This window comes from Symsagittifera roscoffensis, chromosome 6 (assembly GCF_963678635.1).
Source record: "Symsagittifera roscoffensis chromosome 6, txSymRosc1.1, whole genome shotgun sequence".
NCBI lineage: Eukaryota > Metazoa > Xenacoelomorpha > Acoela > Convolutidae > Symsagittifera > Symsagittifera roscoffensis.
The window spans coordinates 11,655,400-11,674,776 of record NC_087067.1 but is presented as its reverse complement, the minus strand read 5'-3'; the positions used below and the strand labels follow the sequence as shown (position 1 = coordinate 11,674,776).

The following is a 19,377-nucleotide window of genomic DNA, read 5'->3' as shown; positions in this document are numbered from 1 at the left end:
TTGCAAAAAAGTATGCCGGCTGTGAAATTTGTTCAGCATGTTTTTGAAGTGATTATTTTTGCAGCACTTTTTTGTAAACTTCCAAAGACAGTCTGAGGCTTTAATTTCCTTTCTTAATTTTTTTAAAGGTATGAAATTCAAATTCAAAATGACATCCAATTTTTGGCTGTTACTGACGTTACTTGACTGTTACTTGACTGTTACTGACTTTTTCGACTGAAATAGGATATTTTTCAAATGTCTTGACCACATGGGGGTATGTTTTGAGTATCATCTGGAACCGAAAAAAAAGATGCATGAATGCATGAATTTTCCTTCATTTGCACCAAAAAGTCGGGAAAATCTAGAATTGATATTTGTAAAAAGGTAATTGCAGTACTACTTTTTCTTCCCCTAAGTCCCATAAGTCAGTAAAGGTTCAATTTCAAAAACATGCATCTCAAATTTTTTTCGGTTTGCGGTTAACAAGATTCCTAAATTGATTATTTCCTAATTCAAAACATTGACACAGTTTTTTGTGCAAATCTACTTTGCTCCTTATTTTTAATTTCGAGAAAAAAAAACAAGATTTTTGAAAAAGAGACAGTACTCGACCTGTTTGACTGTCCTTGGCTTAAAACTGCTTTTTGGTCTCCACTTTTTCGTCGCAAAACTGCGCTTGCTCGACTATTGAAGTCGAAACATATGTCGAGCACCTTGACCTCAGGATGGGATAATGCAAATTAAGGAGTGGGGGAGGTTTTTTGGGGGAGTGAGTTTTTTGGGGGAGGTTTCTGCACCCCTGGTATCCAAAGATATTGAACTAAATTATGGCCCCCCACTGCGGTTGGTGGAATTTCCTAAAATGTCATTTTTTGAAATGAACGAAAGTGAAGCGGCCAATTGGCACTGACTTTTCTAGGCTTAAGCGGAAACCAAATAAAACCTTTTAAACATGATCTTAAACCACAGTGAATTGTGATTAAACTCCGTTCCAATGTTTTCAACATTTAGACAAGGGATTTCGCTGCTGAAATTGCTTGTGGACAATCGAAAAAACCCATGCCTAGTAATGGCAATTTTTTGAGTCTGGCTTCTTACAAAATGCTTCTGAATCTTGGACTGCAGTATATAAAGAGTGTTTTTTTTTGGAGTTTCAGGATAGTTCGAAAAAAATTGGCATTTTTTTGGCATTTTATACCGTTCAGCAAAGACCCGCACCTTGTCATGAATATATATGTCAACCAGGGGCGGATCTAGGATTTTCTCGAGGGGAGGGGGCGGTTTTCCAAAAATTGTTCGAAAATTTTGTTGACCTTTTTTTTAGGTCGACCATATTGATTTTTCGAGCTCTCCTAAAGCACTATTTTGTCCCTATTTCGGCCAAATTTTCTGCGCCGCTTGCAAAATTTTGAAAAAACAGACCGAAAAAAGGCGTTTTTAGGCACTTTTTGGAAAATTTTGACCAAAAAATTGCGTTTTTTCGGCGCGCGCTCCGGCTTCAAAATTAGTATACATTGGCACCGAAGGCGCGCGCCTTTATATACTAATTTTGAGGGGGGAGTGCGCGCCGAAAAATGTTTTCTAAGAAAACTTTTAGGGTACATCACCAAAAATGGATATTGGAAAATAGTACAAAGGTGGGACCCTTTGGGTCGGCAGGGGGTCGAACCCCTGAGGAAGAAAGCGTCCCCCCCAGGGGCGGATCTAGGATTTTCTCGAGGGGGGGGCGGATTTTCAAAAAATTTTCAAAAATTTTGACGACTTTTTTTTTTTAGGTCGACCAAATTGATTTTTTGAGCTCTCTCAAAGCACTGTTTTGCCCCTTTTATGGCAAAATTTTCTGGGCCGCAGGCAAATTTTTGAAAAAACAGTAAAAAAATCCGTTTTTGGGCACTTTTTGAAACATTTTGACAAAAAAAACGCGTTTTTTTTGGCGCGCGCTCCCCCTCAAAGTTAGTATATATTGGCGCCAAAGGCGCCTTTAGAAAAATTTTAAGGTCGGTCGGCCAAAAATGGATTTCTGAAAAAGTATCAAAGGGGGGACCCTTTGGGTCGGCAGGGGGTCGAATCCCTGAGGGAAGGGGCGTCCGCCGCCCCCCCGCCCCCCCCCCCCTAAATCCGCCCCTGGTCCCCCTCCCTAAATCGGCCCCTGGTCCCCCCCCCTAAACCCGCCGCTGATGTCAACATCGAATCTTATCATGCTGCATAATGATTTGTTCTGCTCTTTGTAATTCTTCAAAAATAGCATCAATAAGAAATTTTTTAATTGCAACACACATTCATTAACACACTCAACCAAAATCAAAAATACATCAGATATTTTTACGATCACTCTTGAAAACCTTTTAAAAGCAACATCAAAAAATATCACTTTGACGGTATTTCTTCTCGGTGGTAGGCCAACAAGCCGAACAGCCAACAAACCGAAAATAAAATTACCATTCCAACAAGCCAAAAATTAATAATATTATACAACATAACAGCTGATTTTCACTGTTGTTAAGCAATTGTTATGTAATTCCGATGTAATTTAGGTAAATTTGATGTAATTTCGGCTTCAAGAAATGGCGGTTGTAGATATGGTGGTTTGTTGAACATCCGCCAGTTTTTCATTAAGCCTCAGTGAAAGCTGTTTATATAAACTCAAAAAAAAATTCAATGAATTGCAGGATTTGCAGCTTTCTTTTTAGTCCGCAGAATCCATAAGTAACCACCCCCTATGCCGGCAACTAGAAGTACAATCACTCCTGCTAGACATGCTATGATAGGTGTGGACGCTTGGGTCAGGGCCGGATTGTCAGGTTGAGATCCGTCGCCCTCTGTGTTGTGGTATTCAGTGTCTAAACATTGGGGTGAAAAGTTAAGCAATTAGAAAATGTAACAAAAATTTAAATAACCCTTATATCAATGGACAATAAGAACAAAAGTTGAAGCTATAAAAAAATTTGCTGAGTGGGTGGGGGTAAAAATTTTGTAGGTGTGTGTTGGGATCTAACTAAAATCCCCCCCCCCCCCCCCCCCTATGGTACCTATTTAAGAATCTCCACCCCTATAAATAAATGCAGTAAATTAGCACTGAACTTTCTATTGAAAATTCTAATTTTGCTGCATTCTGATTGGTCGAAAAATCGACCATTTTGATCTACTTAACAATGTCCCCCCTTTCTTGAAAGGAGTGGAGCATGTTAAGGAGATCCAAACACTGCAGTGAAGGGGGGTAAAGTATTGCAGGCGGGGGGGGGGGGGGGGGGGTAAACTGACCTTGTGCGTTCGTTGGTCTGTTCTGGTCATAAACTTGTCCTCCCGCAACCTCACTTTCAGCTTGGGCGGTCCCAACTTCGAAGTGAATGCTTACAGACAGAAGTCCTTTCTTCAGATTTGAAGCTGTCGATGCCAGTTGTCGGCGATGTCTGTTCCTGTTTGACGATCCAGGACAACTCGACTCGTCTATAAAACAGCAGTATATTCTTGATTGATTTAAATCCAATTTTTATTATTTTATCTTGATTTATTTTGGTTTTCTACTGAAAACTTTTTTTTGTTTCAAGAATCAATTAATTCACGTGAAATTACTGATTCAGTACCCGAAAACAGAACTCAAGTTTCCACAGTTTTCCAATCCCAGTCGGTTTCTGAGGCTGGAATGGACAAATCCAAAAGTGTTGAAAAGTGCTGCGTTGTATTTTTACTGCGGCCCTTGGCAGGATGACGCATTAAACAGCGCGGTTGATTTTCTTAAATTTTTACTCTTCGATTAAAATCGCATTTATATCAGGTTGATTTTAATCATGCAACTCTGGTCGTTTGGTGCTATTGCTATAACATTTCACTGGACATGCCAAAATATTGGCTATCGCGCATTTCGCATTTCAGCCCTTGCACCCTTCACTTCTAACGTTTCAGTCACTAAGTACGTCTGAAATGTAGGTCCAAGTGTGCTAGGAGTACAAAATGCCGCCCAAATCAAAAGAATCCAATGTGTGTGGGATATATTTTTCATTATTTGTAATATTTCACCTCCATATTTTTCAAAACATTTAAGATAAACCGACCGACCTTGGCAGACTTCGTTTGAGTCGGGAGATGTGTCGCATAGCGAGTACTGGCATATGTAGAACACACTCTGCAGTGTACTGCCATCTGGGGATATGATCACCTGTGCCTGGTAGGAGAAGGGAACGAACCAGTCCCGTCTGAATTGAGACACGTAGTCGAAGTCACCACTCACAGGACAGCTGTGAAAAACAAACAACGAGTATGACACAGAGACAAACGTGTTCTTGCTCTTTTCAAAAAGTGTTCTAGCGTTTTTTTTCCTTTTTTTCACGCAAAAACTCTTCACGCAATAAATTTATGGTGTATTGAGGTGTGTTACAAGTTTAAGTATAAAGACCTAATATCTTTGTTGCTTGATTAGTCATGGATCCTCATTTTTCTTAATAGTCCGGAACCCTAGTTTTGTAAAATCGAATATATTTTGTGCGTGGTGTGTGTGTGTGTGTGTGTGTGTGTGTGTGTGTGTGTGTGTGTGTTTATGTGTGTGTGGGAGGTAGATCAGTGAATCGATGCATCAGTAAACCAAAAACGGGCGGACCAGATCAGTAAATCGAAGATTCATGATTCAATTACATAATCACATTAGCTTAAAACTGAGAGTTTACAGAATAACAATGTTTTTCCTCAAAACAAAAATTGAAATCAAAAATGCAACAAAATAACCCTTACCATGCGTCCCTTAGTTTTAAATTAATTTTCTAGCTCTGTAAACATTTATTTTATTAATTTTTACTTCCGAATTTGATGTAAGTATTACAAAAATCGGTTTACTGATCAGGTAATTTACTGACACATCGGTTTACGGTGCAATTACCGAGGGGGTGAACAGTATAGAGAGCCTGTTTTGACAAAATTTTGTTCCGCGGGCAAATTTTTGAAACAACAGGTCACAAAAAGCCGTTAGAAATATTTGACCAGAAAATTGCGCTTTCTTGGGGCGCTCACCTTCAAAATAAGTATAAAATCAAAATTATATACATAAACATTAATCAAACGTCAGAGGGATGGGCTACTATAAATTAACTGAACAACTGAAAAAAAAATTAAAAATTGATTAAGGCAACTATTTTTGCGCTCAATGAATCAAATGTAGATAGACGGAAATAATAGTAGAATAAAATAAATTTTTTAGGCTACAATAAATCAACTGAAAAAGAAATCGAGTATTCAAATTAGGTTGATGTAACTTTTTTTTGGGCTACGATAAATCAACTAACTGTGCCGATGTACAGACGAAAATATAAAATTAGAATAAATAATTTTGGGCTACAATAAATCAACTGTAAATACAAAAAAAATCCCTGCTTTTATGTTTTATGTCTATGTCTTAAATCAACTGCTTTTATGTCTTTGGTTAAGTCATAAATCAATGTAGTTTGGTTATTTTTGAAAAATTTGGGATAAAACAAACCTTTTTCAGTATATATAACCAATTAATTCTGAATTGATAGGGTAGCAAAACTTGTAATTTATCATTGCAACCTCTCATATGTAGAAAAAAAACTCGATCGAACTGTGGCTGAAGTCTGGAACACTCACTAGTCCTGCATGATGTAGTTCCTCTGAGGAGTGTAGAGATTGTTGGAGTTTGAGATCCAGCAGGACTCCAAGTTTACTCGGAGGGAGGCGTCGGAGGAGGAGAGGGCAGCTGCCATGAACAGAGTCTCGCTGTCACTCACGCCGACCGGGAATGACCTGAAAATTATATCAATTGTCATCAATTTTTCATCCAGATCTTCATCAAGGTCGGATTCAGAGAAGCAATAGTCGGTTATTAAATAATTTGTAGAGACTTTTCAATAGATCTGACTTTTTAAGTTTTAAATATTTGTTTTGAATTATTACTCTTTGAAAACATTTAGCAACCAGAATCAAAACGAAGTACGAGCTTTAGGCGTCTTTTCTTTGCAAAAACATTTTTTTCTTGATGCCACCATATAAACTCAAATACTCAAACTTAAAGAAAAATGCCTAAAAAATTAGTTAGTTTTCAGAAACCATCATTAGATATTCGGAAGTTTTTGTTTCTGACAAAGTATGTTGTGACTTAGAAAAAGTGGAACCAGATCTAAACTATATTTTTATTATTGGTTATAAATTGGATATTTTATCACTATAAAATAATTAATATTAACCAATCACGATCCATCTAACTAACAACCCACTAATTTGTGAGTGCTGAAATTACTTGTAATTTCAGCACCAGAGAGATTTGAATTTAACTTAGAAATTAGTTACCTCTCCAAGAGAACTTTAGCAATCGCAATAAGCCTGTATACTCTAGATCTATTGAGCCTAGCAGAGACTAGTTAAACACCCTGAGACTAGTAGATATAAGAGTAAGATTAGGATCGGTATTAGACTAAGAAGTTGCACGAATCTATCCGGCCGAAAATAAGATAGCGTGACGAGCAGACGGTGTACCCTATCCGAAATTACTCTATGAGTTACACTTCGGTCATAACTCAAAAGCGCACGCGGAATATAAAATGTCACCAAGATTTCTAGAAACTTTTTGAGAGCACAAGAAAAAATATTTCCAGAAACACTCCTTTGAAGCTCACGCATCCTTTTCTTGCACCTTTGCAAAACCACGGAGTGAAAGTAAACTTAAATTTTTGGCAAATTTTGTAGGACCTACTTGTGTAAGAAAATGGTTAAAATATCAAACTAAACATGTTTTATTTTCTATTGAAGCTATAAACGCTTTAAAATGTGCTCGTTGCTTGAGGGCGCAGCAACATTACCCAGCCCAGAAAAATAACCGTGCATGTAGTTCTTAAAAAGTGCATGTAGTTCTTAAACAGGGGCACAACAGCGGTTCGCCGTGATGAGCTGTACAGCTCTTGTGCTGGTCCTCTCACCCGTGACGGACAATTTTTTCGAGACGGACAATTTTTTTAAATTTTTTTGCTGCACGCAAAATTTTGATGAAAAAAAAGTTTCTCAAATTTAGTGCATTTTGGCTGTAAAGGCGCCTTTCGAAAACATTTAGGGTTCTGCCGCCAAAATAAGACGCCGTAAAGTAGTTCAAAAACTTAAGGGGTCGAATACCTGAAAGAATACCCCCACCCAACTTGAAATCGCTACGGTTTATACTAACGTATGCTGTTGTGTGTAACTTGCATCCGTGTACAATAGCAACTCCACTTTGAAGTTGCCCGAGTCCGCCACTGTCAAGGGGTCGTTGTCGGCTAGAACCGAGTTAATCAGCAGGGAGTCTCGGAAGTACTCGCATCGAAGCACTGCATAGATACTGGAGTGGGCAATTGACATGAGTCCCGATGAGTCATCCAACGGGTCCACGCTGTCATTCATCAACACGTACTGCGTGTAGACGATTGAGTCTGGTTGTGAAAAAATATGAATAAATTAAAAATAGACAACTTTTGGCGTGAATTAATACTATGAGTACTCAGGTTCCCAAGATCCCTTTGAAATGATTTTTAGGTGTGTGCTTATGTAAAATACTCATTTAGTAGTTTATGAAAAATAATTTTAAATCAGATTCAGATTATACCAGATAATCAAAAACCAACAGTCGACTTAATCTTGTTGTTTTTTTTTCTATTTAAATTTGCATTTTTTCAGGAGATTTAGTTAATTGTTTGTATATTTGGAAAATGTCAACAAATGTCAATTTTCACTAACACAGTTAATTTGTTGTTCCGCCATTCGAAATAAAAACGGAATATTTATGCTTGTTTTATTTATTGAAAGAGCATTTTAGAACAATATTTCGATCCAAAATAAGAAATTTTCTTTCTCAAATACGACAGAACATAAAAGCAATAGTATAAAGTCTGAATACTATGGCAAAAAATGATAAGATGAAGAGGCAGAGATTACCATTGTTCGATGTTCTGAGACTGGAGCAGTTGAAGTATCGGAAGTAAATGTGGTAGAACTGGCCATCGGAAGTTTCTTCCAGCTCACAACTATCATCTAGCAGACTCAGTCGCACGTCACCTAAAAAAGTTATTATAAAAATTAAAAATCATTATTGTTCCGACTTTCGATACGAAAGTAACGGAATATTAGTGCTCGGGTTGGGTTTTTTTTCTTCAGACAAATTCGACTTTTTAACTATTATCATTCAAAAAGTATTGCGGTTCTGAGCCTAAATTTGAAAAATATTTCACCTGTGATCATTTTTCGTAAAGTTATTGGGGTTTAAAGGTGATTTAATCCGTCTTAGAAATCGTTCCAAATTGGTTGAAAGAAGCTTATTTGTCATAATTGATTTGTTACGAGGAGCTAAATCTATCCTTTTGTACTTTATATAATTATAATTGTAGCTCCTGCGAATTGCAGAGGAGCTATCAGTAGCAGGGCCTTTCAAAGGTTAATCGCAATTAACCGAGTCGGTTTTTTTGGCCCCGATCAATTAATCGATTATTTAACTAGGTCAACCTCGATTAATCGGCAATTACTAGTTCGAAAAAATTAACGGTCATCAACATTGAATTAACTTGGGTTCTTGTATCAAAAATACAAGATGAACACATTCGAACTACAAATTATTCATGGCCTTCTGCACAGTTTTTCGGTCCCAAAAAGACTTGTTCACTTTTAAAAACAACTGCATTTCAAGATTCGCAGGCAGGATGCTACTCCGCAGATCCGATAGAGCATATCCAGCTGAACTGAAAAAACGTTCAACAATGTCGGATGTAGGAAAAATGAATTTTGTTGACTCGTACTCAGTTACTCCTTTTGCAGACGTCCGCTTTTTCTTGATGATGTTTTTCGCAAAATCTGTTTCTGTGACAGCAACTTCTTGTACAGCATCTACATCTGAGTGTTTGAGTAACCCTTTCACTGCATCTCGTTCCTCTTCGTCCAACTCCAGTTGATTTTGTAGTTTCACGATGGCTGCTTCGAAAACCGGATTTGCAACAATTCTAGAAGTTGGTAGCAAGTAGTGGGCCATTTCAGGGTAAATTGCGACCACTCCACTCCCTGACGTTTGAAAACTGTAACTTGTATAAATCCTGAACAACCCAGGCGATTGTTCGAATGTGTTGATCCGCATCAAGTGAAGTTTCATCACACAACGGCGTGAAAGTCAGCAAGCAAGTAGCGAAGCTAGATTCCGTTTTCTCAGGATACGCAGCAAAAATAGCAAGATAATACGTGCTACCTTTGCTCCAGCCATCAATAAGAAGAGAAAATTTCTTTCCAGATAGAAGATTACTTATCTTCTGCTCAACTTGTTTTGTGACACCAATCATGTGCTTCAGCAAAGTGTTGCGGCAAATCGGTTTGAGTTTCGTATAGTTCCGCGTTTCTTCTTCTTCTACAAATGAAAAAGGCTTGAGGTTGGTCGTAACCCAGTCAATCCAGCAATAAACGTTTTCAACAGGAGATGCGGTGAATGCAAGTTGGGACTGCTTTGAGTCTTGTTCCCACTCTGGATGGAAGGACTTCACATGATTAAACGTGTTTGTCCAACCAGCACCTGCTTTTCGAACAATAATCCTCTCGCAGGGTTCATTGCCAACTTTTCCGTGACATTTCCATGTTGACGAAGTTGAATCTTCGCTTTCCTTGTCAAAGTATCGTAAAGTTACAGTTTTCGGCTCAGTCATCTTGCTCTGAAGTAAACAAATACAAAAGTGAGTGGCTGCAGCTGTGTGAATATACTTGAAAGAAAACTGAAGTGTTGACACAATGTAAATAATCGACGATTAACCGGCGCTCAACGATCAATTTGGACTCACGGAGAAAGCGTCGCAATCAATCAATCGATTCGCGATTAATCGATTAATCGATTATACAATTAACCTTTGAAAGGCCCTGATCAGTAGGCCTTAACAGTCCTGTCGAGGATAGTCCATTTGTATTATCTCCCCACATTCCAAACAGTGTTATTTTGCTGAGCGAAGCTGTTTTTTGCGACTCAAGGCCGTTTTTTTGCGTCTAGAACTTTTACGTGGTACCACTATTGCAGCCTAATTTGGTCAGGTTGTGGTAGACCTGAAGCTGGAGGTCAAGTGAGAGCTTGTCCTCACACACTATCATTGCCATGGCATGGGATCGATAGTGTGTGAGGACAAGCTCTCACTTGACCTCCAGCTTCAGGTCTACCACAACCTGACCAAATTAGGCTGCAATAGTGGTACCACGTAAAAGTTCTAGACATATGGCGTGTGGGGGGATGATTTTCATAAAAAATTTCAAATTTTAGAAAAAAAATTCATTTTATTTTATCACTTTTAATTTTGTAGGTTATTACTGCTCCATAAACCTTAAAAGGCAGTCGGAACATTCAGGGCTTCGCCCTGATACGAGCAGTCTTGTTAAAACATTTATTTTCATTAGATAATTATCCAAATTAATAAATAATTATTAGTTATTATGGGTTTATTATTTCAGACAATTAGAGTCTAAAATTTAGAAATTTACAAAATCGCACCTATTAACTTATTGCGTGGAAGGCTACCAATGTAATGTACCTATTTTCTATCCATTGGTCGTTTTCAGTTAAGACCAGCCAGTGGCTCTTTAGTATCACTGATTAATGCATATATATATACAATTTTTGGTTATATTTTTTTGGGTTGAGAAATGTTGCTTCATCTTAAAGCGACGAGAAAGCCCTTAAAATCAGGTCCCAGTGAAAATTCTGAATTTATGTTTGAACATTGAAAAGTGCACACAATGTCAAGGCTCGACCAAAAGTTTTTAATCGAAACATAGGTTTGGATCGAGCATTAAATCGAATAATTCTCGAGCCCGGTCGAAGAATAACTAAAAGTAATCGAGCATGGTCAACCTTGAACTTGAGCACGGAAGAAACATCAATAAAATTGAGCAGATTGAGAAAATCGCCATTTCATATTTTTTTCAAAATAATTGATACTAAAAGAATACTTGCCACCAACATAATCCTTTCCGGATTGTGGATAAAAGTGAACCTAGGACGCCCCGCTGAGTTCATTAGCCAAGGAACGAACTTAGAAAAGCTATACCCTAAATCTACAGAGAGGCTTGATCTTTTAGATTTTTAATAGGACTTCTTTTGAAAACTGGCGAAGGTCAAATCTGAAAACTTTTTTTGTTTTAATCCCCTTGAAGAGAGAGAGAGAGAGAGAGAGAGATAGGAAAGATTTTAGTTAGTTGCATTTTGATCGACGAAGTGATAAAAAATATTTTCTAGTTCCTATACATATGCGGGGAGCGGAGGGCAGGGGTTAACTGGCAAAAATATCTTTGAGTTCTAACCCGAACTTCAAAATTGGCTGACATAAAAGAACTTTGTAAAATTTTGAATTCATTCTTACAAGATATAAAGTTCGTTTACAATTTCGAACTTTAATATTACCCGGGTTTTCAGGTTGCGGTTAGTTACTACTTTCCATGGCTAAATATTCGAATGCGGTACCCAATGACAATCAAACACAATCTTTCCTTCTTAAAAACCCGTTGTTATTGAAATAAACTAACTGAGGTTGCCAGTGTTAGGCACCAAAACCTCCATCCCGTCCCAATGACACGTCAGATACACTTCATCCGTGTCGCCATCGCCCTCTTCGCTTTCCACAGATCCAGTCGCAAATGAAGCCAGATTGAAACTGTCGCCATCCAGCCCAATGTCGCCCACTTGCGGGTCCAAGTTGTCTCTAATGTCAATTAGGATTATCATTTGTGTATGTGCGGGTGTGTATGTCTATGTATCTGTGTGTGTATGTGTGTGTATGTGTCTGTGTGTGATGTGAGTGTGTGTAAATGTGTGTGATCGTACTCCTCCTGTGATAACAATCGTACGACCGTGAAATTTGCATGTACGTGAACATGATTACCAGAAGTGCCTGCCATGGGCAATGCGAACTTTCCAATATCGTCCAATTTTCATTGAAAACGGCAAAAACGTGGTGATCAGTGGCGGATCGGATTTTGAAAAATTTTTCGAAAATTTGGTAGTTTTTTTTCTAGGTCAACCAAATTGATTTTCCGAGCTCGCTCCCAAAGCACAAAAAAGAACCTGTTTTGGCCAAATTTTCTGCGCCGCAGGCAAAGTTCTGAAAAAACAGGCCAAAAAAAGAGCGTTTTTTTGTACTTTTTGGAAACTTTTGAAGTTTTTTTCGGCGCGCACTCCCCCCTCAGAGATAGTATATTTTGGCGGCAAAGGTGTCTTTAGAAAGTTTTTTAGATTTCGTCACCAAATTAAACATATCTCAAAATAGTACAAAAAGGGGACCCTTTGGGTCGGCAAGGGGTCGAATCCCTGAGAAAAAGGCGTCCACCCCCCCCCCCCCCCCTTAAATCCACCCCTGGTGGTGATAACGGATTGCAGCGAGTTCTATGTTTCTTTTGGAGTCCATTTCAATTAGATGATTAGAATGAAACACGTATAACTTTTTTGAGGAATCAATATCATTTTCATTTTTAATTTAATCAGTCTGTTATGAAAAATTGGGAAATTGAGATAAACATTAATTTACACAACGGAAGCGGTAGTTTTCTACGCACGAATTCATCTTGCTTCAACCAAAAATTACTCATGTAAATGGTACATGTATGCTGCAAACAAAAGTGGAATTTTTAAGCTTGAGTTTTTTTATTCAGTCAGTTTTCGGCTTCAAACTAATAGTTTTTGACAAAAAATTTTATACCCCATTGAAGTTAGCTTTCAAGTTGAGATTAAAATTTTAGTCGATCTGGCTTTTCTCGACACTTAATTCTTTTTTCCCGGTCGACAGAATGGATCATAATTTCTGTCCCATTTTTTTCACGCTACCCGGGATGACCAAAAATACTTGTCATACATTTTCCATATATGGAAAAATGCTAGTCATACACTTTCTGTCGTCTTTAGGATTTTCACACACAGTCTTGCGAAGCTATCCCTTTTACCGTGCTAAAGCAGGGGGGCACTAAGGCTCGGTATTAACGACAATCCCGAAAGGGTTATTTTTAGTGGTGAGTTGTCCTCTACTGTATTCTATTGCTCCCCCTTAGTCAGTGATGCTCTTGCTTGCTATATCTGGCTTGAAGTCGCGTATAACGAATTCCTTTCTCTCAAATGAATTCAATATATGTATAAGTCTGAATGAATACAAAGGGCCTACTAATTCGGCCAGCATAAAATTTAGCAATATACAACAGAATGGTTTGCGATCTGTACACACTTAACAATTTCTTCTCTGCGTACTCGGTCAGTACACGTGTCGACTAAGCTCTCTGACTTGTACTAACTTCTGCTCTAACTAATTTTCCACAAGGCACTTCGACTTACGTTCTTACTTCACTCGCTGTGAAACAATTAACAGATGAGTTCAGATAGCGACCACACTGGGACCTACTGAATCTTACGCTCGTTAACTCGTTCTCTTTTTAATCCGCTCTCTAACCTCCACTTCTTCTTATCTCTATTTGTGCTCCGTTTTTGTTAATGTCACGCCACTTCATATCGGTGCTGTCATCCCCTTAATCACAACTGCCCCCTATGGTTTTTCCCTTTTACCTACTCCCCCTGTCAAAGCTGACGGGTCCCAAGTCCGGGGTTTTTATCGACTTGTTCACGTTTTGTAAATACATCCCCCTGCGGTTGGCATCGTAAATCGGGTAAGTACCGAAGTCGTATGATTCTTATCAATTAAATCCCCCCTTCGCTACTTACTTAAATAACATCTGACTACTTACTTAAATAACATCTGACTTCGGTGTCAAATCTTGACCCAAGCAACAAAGTCATACGACCCCAATAAACTAACCATAACCCGATTTTGAACCAAATTTACTAATATTTTCACTATCATGTTAGGATAAAATGCGCAGAAAATACGCTAAGTCGAAAATTTGCTAGAATTACCAATTCTACAGTCTTCCCTTCTAGTCTATTATTCTCCCGAATAATGTTAGGTTTTTCTCTTCCCCTTTTTTTTCTTCATTAAATACTGAATTACTGACTATATACAATCTATACTTTATTTAGGTATAAGATATAGTTAAGTTTAAGTTTGAGATATAAGTTTAATCAGTTCCTTCCTTTATAAATTCCTTGGTTATTAGCGAGAGTTTATAAACTGTCCTCTCCTAACTTTCGGCCCCCGAATTGGTTGAGGATTCGTCATATTCGTCTGACCAATTCCCCTCTCCCCATTGGGCCTGGAGCGCCCGATATTCTTCCGCGCCAATGGTATGTCTGATTTCGTCAAAGAGGTCCCTAATTTTGGGCCTATCACTCGGCCTCCTCCTCCTAGCCCTTGCTATGTCGGAGAGGGAAATTGAGTGGGTGCTTGCAGAGTCCTCATCCCTCTCCCAACTGAGAAATCTCTCCCGCCCAGACTTCTCCGAAGGCGGTTGACCCCTCGGTCGAGCAAGTGTCAGTTGCCGTGTCCCGCGCTGGCTCATGTACATGAAATTGGCCCGCAGTTGAGCAACTCTCCAGATCGGGCTCCCCCGGATTGAACTTCCAGAGAGCTGTGCTCACATCCGGCACCGTCTCTTCGACTCTAGGGTAGTGTCGGAAAGGCCGTGGGGCACCCTGCCTTCGCAGAAACAACCGGAACTCATGCCAGGAGGCGGTGTATGCCAATAGGTGCAGGGAGGCACCACTCTTCAGTGAAAGAGTTATATACTCATCTTCTTCCTGGCAGACTAGGATGGTGAAGAAGGCTCGGAGGATGAAGGATCTCCACACAATTGTCATTTTAGCGACTTTTTTTTTCTTTTGTAATTTAGAGAATATATTAAAATTCGAAGGTTTCTTAACGACTGAATTTTGGTAGTAACAATGCACGGTTTCAGCCTTCGTGGTTCTCTTTTTCCCTTATCTTCACCTGTTCAGATGTTCGTATCGAGGTGACACGACGGCCCGTCAATCAATCGGTTGCCTTTACTTAAGATTGTAATCTGTCATGTTCGTCGGTTAACCTGCAAGCCTGGTCACGAAAGTCTTGTATGCTAAGAATTAGCCTGAGCTTGCGCTAAATTAACCTGATTAAGTGTTTAATGACCCTCACTAAATTGTATCGTGTGATCGCAAACCTCTAGTCAGTCCCCGTCAAATAAAAGCACGTATGATTATATCATGAATGAGGGGTCAGCTGATCTGACTCGGGGACATGACTGCTATCAAGTTACTCCTCACGGTGTGATCCAACCTCATCCATTTAGATAGTAATGAATGTTTGAAACGAAATAATGATATCCATGAGGTGGGGTCACACCCTAGTATAGTAGCACCGAATACGATGAGCATTATATTGAGTTCATGAATATATAAAATGTTTTAGACTCACAACCGGTCGGACTTGTTCTCACCCTCTTGGTCGCCTCATCCTCCCCTCCTCACAGACTGGTGTCCATCAGCGCGCTTGTACCGATCCGGGGTCCACGTCCAGAAACCCCCTTCCACTTGCCTCGCATATAGTTAAAGCCTCGTCCCATCAGCGGTGTGCTCGACGCCCCACTTCCCTCTGTGGTCCTGGTAAGGTTCACTTCATCGAATGATGAGCTAGCGGGTACTCTGGGGGGTAGGTATATCTGCCCAGAGAACGAATCATCTCTGGAGGGTCCCTGGGGATAACTGTTGGGTCTCTGTCATCCACCCTCGTAGTTGGGATCGTATCTAGGTGGCGGCACCCCTCGATGTCGTCCTGGTGGCGCACAACAGTAGGAGTCCTCGAAGTCCGCGCCTCGTTGGCGACGCCTATTAATTCCCAGTAAACGCGCCCTCCCTGAAAAACAACGCCAGTACGCGCAACCCAATATTAAAAAGACTGCGACCAACAGCCAGATCACCAGTCCTAGTTGTACAGGTCCACTGCGCATCATCTGCCAATGAAAAGGGGTGTGTTTGCGTAAAATTTCATCAGCAAAGGGTTTGGCAATCTCCGATAGGGCTTCTTCGTCCACCGACCCCTCTGGCAACTTGATCAGATTGAGTCGGAGTGCTTCGACCATCTCGCTCCTCGCCTGCTCTCGTAAGATCTCCGGTATCATGACTCCTGGGAGGTTCTTTTCAGCTTCCTCCAAAGTCGCAAACAAGGTCCGGATCAACGGGTGTTGTCTGATCATCACCGTTAATCCAGTCTCGTACTGGCAGGTGCGTGGATCTGGCACTAGGACCAAAGCACCATCTGGCGTTTCGATCCTACCATCGCAACTAGGTCGTAGAAGGCAACTTCTGCAACCGGATATGGGTTCACCCCTCCACTTAGCTCCTCTGCTGTAGTTGAAAAGCGTATAATCATCGTCCCCTGAGGTTACCAAATAAGTTGAGTCGTCCAGGTACACAGCCGTGGGGATTTCTGGCAGAACAATCACCTCCTGAGGGCACAACTTCAACGCATTTGTAGGCAAGTCGAAGAAGAGACTTGCTAGACAAGATGATTCACTACTTCGGGACATCGCGAAAGGTCGGAAGCAAAGCTTCAACCGGCTGCTTCCACTGCAGTGAGCTGAGATCACTTCTCCAGATACTTCTGCAAAGTTGTCCCGTCTCTCCGACACCAGCAAGTGCGTATTTACAAACTTATACTGAGTCGCTGTCGATCCCCCATTCGCCGGCTGGGGAAGAGGAGTCGTCCGATAGACGTCGTGCAGGCCCATCGTGTGGTGTACAGGAATGTTAATCAAAACGTTGATCCCCGTTTCCGTGATCACCGTCGACTGCACCAACTCGAATCCATAGTACGTCATCAGTTCGTTCCTGGGTATAGCCTCTTGCATCTTATCCAACTGAATTCCATCTAAGATACTCGTCAGTACTTCCGGGGGAACAAGAGTAGCGGGAATATCTCCTCGCGTCAAGGAACTCAACGCATCGTCCAAGATATACCTGTAATTGTGTACCGCCATTTTGAACGCTATCAGTTCGGCTCTGATGGTGTCAAAAGTCGCTGAGTGGTTCGCAATCACTGTGGAATACTTCAATGTTTGTCCATAGAGGGAGTTCCACCTATACATCTTACAGGCACTTTCCTCCTTTCGTTGGTCGTCAGTCCCACCTAGAACATGCCTCAATAATCCCCTGAACAGTTCGAAGTTTGCATTCGAGTCGTGCGATATAATTTTCAGCTGGGTCTGCGTCTTGTTAAGAGAGTGGCCCAAAAGATGCAACCTCTCCCCAGTCTCGAGTACGATGGTCCGGACAGCCCCATCCAAGAACGAAGCTTCCTTGCCCAGCTCATCCAAGTTCGAGTCTCCGTCACAAAGACCAAAGAAGGAGAAGTAGTGACAAAACCCTTCCTTGAGTATCGGAGCTAACACTATGGCCGCCGCAACTCCTCCCAGCGCTGGCTTGATCCACCTTTTTACTCTCGTGGAGCTCCTTTCAAGCTTGTCGACGAACGTCGTAGCTCGGTTCTTCATCTCGTAGAGCACGGCCTCTATTTCACTAATTTCGTACTCAATGCCTTTGAATGCCAGGTAGGTTAGATTCACAAATGCTTCCGTAGTGATGTTGTCACCGCAGATCTTGCCATCCCATTCTTTCCAGCGATCCGCCAACATATACTGATGTTCCTGGAAGGCTATATCGAGGAGTGTCCGTTTAATCGCAGGGACCACGGGGAATGGTACCGAAACCCAAGAAGTTTCCATTGCGCTCGCAATGATGAGGGGAGTCTCCGCCATGAACACTGCTCCGGCGGTATGGTTGATCGTCACTGCCGATGAGGGCCATACTCCAAGTAGCAAGAGGATTGCCAGCCCGACCAGCCATGAGTTCATATGTAGATTACAATTTACGATCTAAACAGCAATAATAATAAAAAAAAAAGAAAGACTAAATGAATAAGACCATCGCATCCCTAAGTATCTATTTTCCCCTGGAATTTGGAAAACCTATAACCATTAAAGTATAACCATTAATTTGATTAAAAATGTCCCTTAAGTTTTAAGTTTTGGTCTCCCCCCTTATGAAGTTATAGCAAAATTTTTTTTTTTTTTTTTTTGAATGCCCTATTTTTAAATTTTTTTTTTTTGACGGAGAGAAAGTTTTAATAGTGTTTGTCTGATTGGGGTTGGAGTTAGCCCCGCTTGAACTCATCAATCCCAAAGCGAACAGGAGGTCGCCGTCTACGACTAGGTCGGCCCTCGCCCTCTGCCTCGTGCTCTCCCCTCAACTCCAAGGACTCGTTAGGTTCTAGCGGAGCGAGTTCCTGGTCCGCTGGCGCGTTCAGATGATCGTCTCCCCTTCTGGTCTCCAGTTCGGCTGCGTCGTAAGTCTCCACTACTTCGACTTCGTTTTGGTTCGGATCCTCTATTGGGTTAGGGTTCTCTAGGGGTTTGTCGTTCAACCGGGCATTCGGAGGTAGTCGTGAGGCAGGTAACCTCAATGGTCTTAACTCGTGGGTCTCTCCAATAGCCATTTCCAATTCGTCGTCTCTAATTTCAGGGTCGTCAAAGAATCTGACCGACCGTGAAGGGGTCGGACGCTTAGGGTGGGAAGTCTCGTTGGATTGCATGTTCTCCCCTACATACGGCTTCAACATGTTAAAATGCAAATACCTGGTCTTTGCGGGGGTGGAGGGTTTGGCCACCTTGTAATTCACTTCAGAGACTTTGGCCAAGACCACATAGGGCCCATCCCATGGTAGGAAGAACTTCTTCGACTTTATCTTCTCTTTCGCCCAAACCCACACTTTGTCTCCCGTCGCGTACGGTTCTCCATGAACTCTTTTCCGATATTGATCCTTCTGGCGTCGCTGATTAGTTCCCAGTAGCTCTCGAGCGCTGCTATGGGCGTCTCGGAATTGCTCGTCGAGCCATTCTACAAACCCATCCTGTGTCGGAACTTCGTCGTAGGGTTTTGGGTAGAACAGGTCGATTGGGTACTGGCATTCCTGTCCATGTACTAGATTGAAAGGGGTCGCACCGGTTGTTCGGTGGACGGTAGTATTATAGACGAAATTCAAGAAGGGCAATACTGTATCCCATGTCCGGGGGTTGTCCGCGCAGTACTTTGAAATGACATCCGCGATTACCCTATTATGACGTTCTACCTGTCCATTGCCTTGGGGGTGGTACGGGGAAGTGCGGGATTTATCGATCCCCAGCAGTCGGCACATTTCGAGGATGAGATTACTCCCAAAGTTCTTCCCTTGATCGGTATGCAGAATGTTCGGTGCCTCAAACTTGAGTACCCAGTTCTCGACTATCTCCCGGGCCACCTCTGCCGAATCCGTGGATACAAGTGGGACGGCAATTGCATACTTCGTGAACAAGTCCGTCATCACTAAGATGTGCTTCGCACGAGACTTTGCTGCCAACGTCATGGGCCCTAGGATGTCCGCCGCCAATGTATTGAATCGGATCCCCACTTTAAACGGGACAAGCCCAGCGACCCTCTTTTTTCCTCCTGTGCTCCGCGCTGCACAAGTGAGG

At 41.2% G+C, this 19,377-nt stretch overlaps 1 protein-coding gene across 1 annotated transcript in view; it reads right to left on the bottom strand.

The window, feature by feature from the left end:
* Window positions 1-2,229: 2,229 nt before the first annotated feature.
* The window catches only part of LOC134848590 (fibrillin-1-like), a 32,766-nt gene continuing 15,618 nt past the window's right edge, over window positions 2,230-19,377 (bottom strand). Inside the window, exons 14-20 of the mRNA XM_063866106.1 lie at window positions 11,488-11,663; window positions 7,888-8,007; window positions 7,142-7,385; window positions 5,578-5,733; window positions 4,039-4,217; window positions 3,244-3,429; window positions 2,230-2,822 (exon numbers count right to left, since the gene is read on the bottom strand). Coding sequence (XP_063722176.1) covers window positions 2,638-2,822; window positions 3,244-3,429; window positions 4,039-4,217; window positions 5,578-5,733; window positions 7,142-7,385; window positions 7,888-8,007; window positions 11,488-11,663 — 1,246 coding nt within the window. The 3' untranslated portion in view covers window positions 2,230-2,637. The remainder of the gene's footprint in view (window positions 2,823-3,243; window positions 3,430-4,038; window positions 4,218-5,577; window positions 5,734-7,141; window positions 7,386-7,887; window positions 8,008-11,487; window positions 11,664-19,377) is intronic.